The following is a 4,395-nucleotide window of genomic DNA, read 5'->3' as shown; positions in this document are numbered from 1 at the left end:
TCGATGCTGCCCACAAGGGGGAGCAGCTCCCCACGCACGCCTACTCTCCTAGCTGCCACGGGAGAAGACTAGGATCAAGGAAAACGAAAAGAGTGCCACGGAAGAGCTTGGCAAGCCGCCACCTATCAAACTCCGTGCTAATCCTATCTCTAATGGTGAGGTGCGCCGCCGCCACGCCATTGAAGACCACATCGTTCCGGTGTCGCCAAATACACCAGAACACTAGGATGATCACGGTCCACATGTTCCGCCTATGGGCCGCCGGGCAGGTACGCGAGGACCACCACTCCAGAAGGTCAGAGTCCGCCGCTGGGAGCCAGTCCTCCTTGCCCCAACAGCGAAGGGCCCAAAACCAGACTGTTAGCTGTAGGTTTATAGTTCTCACTTGGGGCCAACCTCGAGCCCTTGCACAACTCCTTGTACCTTTTCCTTTCCATCTTAATAAATGTTCGGCCGATGGCCCTTTGAAAAGAAAAATGTAAGGTCGAGGCTAGTATTTGATGCAGTATAAAACATTCATATTGAGATTTCACACACATGTCGTATTACATCTTGAGAACTGAGTACTAACTTAGTGGCAAGGCTAGCGAGTGCGCAGCCAGCCTATCTCGGTTCGAATCCTCATGTCGAGCTAATTTCGCAGGGAGGGGGTGAACTTTAAACCGGGTTATTATCCTAGCGTCCATCCGCGGGGAAAGTCTCATCCTACCTAACAACGTATAGCTAAGGGAGGGATCATTCCCCCGTTGGTCAACGTTTTGTAGTATTACATCTTGAACTACATGCTTTTTTTTTTTCATATTCCTTTGAAATGCTCTTTGCAAGTTATTGCAAAAATGAGCTCCCTGTAGCTTGAGCTCACAAACATAAACTATTCTTCTACAATTGTTTCTGCACCAGAGCCACTGGATTTGCTGTTGCTGTCAGCTCCCTCAACTTGCTTCTTCCGGTCAAAATATGAACTCCAGCAGTCAGACATATAAAGGAAAGCTAAGATAGTTGCTCCTTTACGCAAGAGAGAATTGATTAAATATTCTCGAGAATACCGGCGCCTGCATGAGATCAGATGAGATCAGTTAAAAAATTATATGCTTATAAGAAGCAAAGAAAATTCATCAATCGCGCTCTCATCACCAAGTAAAACAATTAGACGACTTTGTTATACTATTTGATCCTATCAGGTATAGCACAATTATAATTATAAGATATATTCCGAAATGAATTTAAAAATATATGCGGATGGACGGTGTACTAATACATATGACCAAAGTGATAAGAAATAACACATCAGTAGAGGAATATGGGATGCTTGGGTATGGATATAGTTAAGATTTTACCATTCAGGGTTAACAGCTCTGCGATCAACATGTGTGGCAAGACGCTGGAGCAGCCGCCTGTCTCGCATTCTCATTATGTAAGGAAAATCATTATTCATCTGTATCTCAGTGAGCAGATCGAAGAGTTCCTGTTTCTTCTGATGAGCAATCCTTATACGGCTATCCCCTGAAACAGAAGGATGCTGGCCAATGCAGGGCACTGAGGTTAGCAACTTGAAGATCTATGAATGAGTGAAAATGCAACCCTACGAAAGCATGTTTAATTCCTTATGATAGGCTGTTTCTGAAGTGAAGAAATAACAACAGTTCCATGAGTCTGTACAATAAAATAGGAATAAAATGACTGTGGTTATGCAGAGGAGTCAGTTTTTGGATTCGATGGCTAGTATACGTCCCTAATCGAAACATAACAATAAACCGATAGGGCGTAGTACCTCGGTGTTGATTTTATGTCCCTTGGTAGCAGAAACCTCTGAGGAGGTGAACCGGCGTAGAGCGTAGGCGGGCGAGCCGCCGCGGTTGAGCACCGCTTGTTCATTCGCAACGGCCGACCTAAGAATCGCCTGCGATTGCTGGCCAGTGAACCTCCTCGCTGCGAATCGAACCGCCGCCATGGCCATCTTGAACTTCAGCGGGGAATCGAAATTTGATGTGTTCTATGCGAGGTTGGCTCGTTCTCGTGTTCCGGCGGATCTGGGCGTTCCGTCCTCTTCTTTTATTATGGGGGACTCGCCTCTATCTCCGATTTATGTCAAGGCTGGAACTTGAAGCAGCAATCCGAATTCGACAAGATTTGTTCCAGCCCAATTTTAAACTCGACAAAACACCTGAAGCCTGGCTTGCCGCTTGGATTCGGCGGACCTACGCTTAGGCATACTGGGCCGTGGCCCGCCCAGGTTTTTAACGAAAAACCTGTCTATAGTTTTTTTTTTTTGAAGCAACCACATATTTCATTAATCAAACACCAAGTTACATGAAATAACACATGTGAAAACTAAAAGACAAATCGGGATAAAATGATTATCCTGAATTTGCAGAAAAATCCTAAAAGATCGAGAAATACAAAACGATCCCTAGGGTTTCCTGCAACCACCGTAGCCAGCGGCCGCCGTCCAATTCCAACGCCGCCGAGACGAACGCAAGAAGATACGCCGAGCCTCCACCTTTGCAAGATCCAAAAAAGCACCATCGTCAACGAGGCTTTGTGAGTCGATAAACAGGCCTGCTGCAAGCAGCGAGGCACATGTCGCTGTGGCACGTCGACCGGGGGACGTCCACGTGTTGTCTTGGACCAAGATACGCCGCCTTCCATCGACGAAGTCGGAGAAGAACGGCATAGCCACCACCTCCGGGCCATCATCTTCGCTCCAGAAGAACCACCTCGCCCCGGCCCCCAGCGTCGCCGTGGACAACGATAAACGCCAGTGACACGTCGAGAAACAGATCTCGCCAGATCTGAAGAACGGCGAGAAAACCAAGCTGCCGACCTGAAAGATCGACAAGCACACGTTGCCAATAGCTCCGAGGCGCCGCCGTGAAGGTCGCCGCCGGTGTGGGAGTGAAGTTGTGGCAGATTTATTTGCCCGGACGCTGCTCCCACCACCCCAACGACGCGTCATAGGAGACAAAAATTAACCCTCACTACTAGGCCAGAACGGAGGAACGAGGTTCCCCCTTCCTCATGCCGCCGCCAGAGCGGCAAGCAGAGGGAGAGGAAACCAGGCCCAACGCCCTGACCGGAGATTGGGAAATTGGATCGCCGCCGCCGCCTCGTGAGAGCGGACGGGAAAAAACGGTTCCGTAACCTGTCTATAGCTGCTAATCCAGCCGCCAAAGTTTAGAGGAGCAAATTTTTTCTCATCGGTGAACAGTGCACCGTTTTTCTCCTCTACTACCTCCGTTTCACGGAATAAGGCGCCCTCGTTTTACGAGCTTTTTGTTTTATTAAGAATTACTTCAAATAGATCAAGATTGTTTGTATGAAATTAGTACCATTAAAAAGTTCTTTTCAATACGAATCCAATGGTACTAATTATATATAATATAATCAAGATTTTATTGCTCAATTTTTATGGTCAAAGTTCGTCTTGAAATACGCGTGCGCCTTATTCCTTGAAACGGAGGTAGTAGCATTTAAGAGTTCGGTTAGAGATGCTTTAAGTCAGTTGCAGGAAATTGCATGTTCAGATTACAAAGTACAAACTTAGCAGTAAAGATATACTCCTAAGTTGGAAGGGTCAGATGCCAATGCAGCTCAGATTTCAAAGTACAAACACATCGCAAGGCAGTACTCTCTGTACATGGTGCTTGGTGCTGAAACTGGCTAGCTGTTTCTGCTGCTGTTGCCTGAGTTGTGATGAGAGCATCAGTTTCAGGTTGCCACAGTTGTTGTACCTCACTAGCTGTGCCATTGCCATAGCTGTCCACGGTGGTCGTTCACAGTGAGGCAAGGCCTCGCGACCATGATTCCCCCACGCCGCGGCAACGACCACCGGTGCAGAGACGATAACGACGACGAGCCCCGTGGCCGTCGTGACGACTGGCACTCCTGGGCGGATCGGCTTTTCCGGAGCCGCTCCCGTGCCCCTGCCAGTGACCGCAGGACAGATGAGGCCGCGCGCGACGACAGAAGAGGTGATGGACGCCACCGGCCGGGAGGCTGCAGCTCCTCATGCTGCGTCTGGCAGGCGCCTTGAGCGCTCCCTTTCTCCTGCGCCTCGACGCGCCCGTGCAACGGTGACCGCGCTGGACTGAACTCCCCGCGTAGCCGGCCATCGCTGCCGACCAGTACAATGCCCGCCCTGGCACCCCTCCCGCTGCCCGACTCTTACCTGGTTGCGTGTCACGCCGACGCCGACGAGTGGCCCTCCCTGTGATGCCAGTGCGCACATGCGGGGTTGGGAACTCCACGCCCGGCTTTGCCAACCGCCACGAGCACTGTGGCTGCAACTCTGGTCCACGGTGGCCAGACCGCCGCCCTCCACGCGCACCGCCTCACTCCAGTCCACCACTGGACACCGACGCCGCTCTCAAGCCTGTGGCCCTGTTCGTCCCCAGC

General features: G+C 50.1%; 1 protein-coding gene across 1 annotated transcript; it reads right to left on the bottom strand.

The window, feature by feature from the left end:
• Positions 1 to 520: 520 nt before the first annotated feature.
• Positions 521 to 2,069, bottom strand: LOC127298375 (uncharacterized). The gene is made up of 3 exons (XM_051328249.2): positions 1,772 to 2,069; positions 1,338 to 1,519; positions 521 to 1,052 (listed from the first exon to the last, which is right to left on the bottom strand). The coding sequence occupies exons 1-3, from the start codon at positions 1,955 to 1,957 to the stop codon at positions 872 to 874; spliced, it is 549 nt and encodes a 182-aa protein (XP_051184209.1). The 5' UTR covers positions 1,958 to 2,069; the 3' UTR covers positions 521 to 871.
• Positions 2,070 to 4,395: the final 2,326 nt, after the last annotated feature.

This window comes from Lolium perenne, chromosome 5, assembly GCF_019359855.2.
Source record: "Lolium perenne isolate Kyuss_39 chromosome 5, Kyuss_2.0, whole genome shotgun sequence".
NCBI lineage: Eukaryota > Viridiplantae > Streptophyta > Magnoliopsida > Poales > Poaceae > Lolium > Lolium perenne.
The sequence above is the reverse complement of the archived record's forward strand: the minus strand, read 5'-3'. Positions and strand labels throughout refer to the sequence as shown.

What these genes read in the sequence shown, in the direction of transcription:
- LOC127298375 (XM_051328249.2), bottom strand. Translation starts at nt 1,957, where the DNA reads ATGGCCATGGCGGCGGTTCGATTCGCAGCGAGGAGGTTCACTGGCCAG. An exon ending in GACATAAAATCAACACCGAG is followed by an intron (nt 1,520 to 1,771) that starts GTACTACGCCCT and finishes TGCATTGGCCAG; the next exon opens with CATCCTTCTGTTTCAGGGGA. An exon ending in AGAGCTGTTAACCCTGAATG is followed by an intron (nt 1,053 to 1,337) that starts GTAAAATCTTAA and finishes GATCTCATGCAG; the next exon opens with GCGCCGGTATTCTCGAGAAT.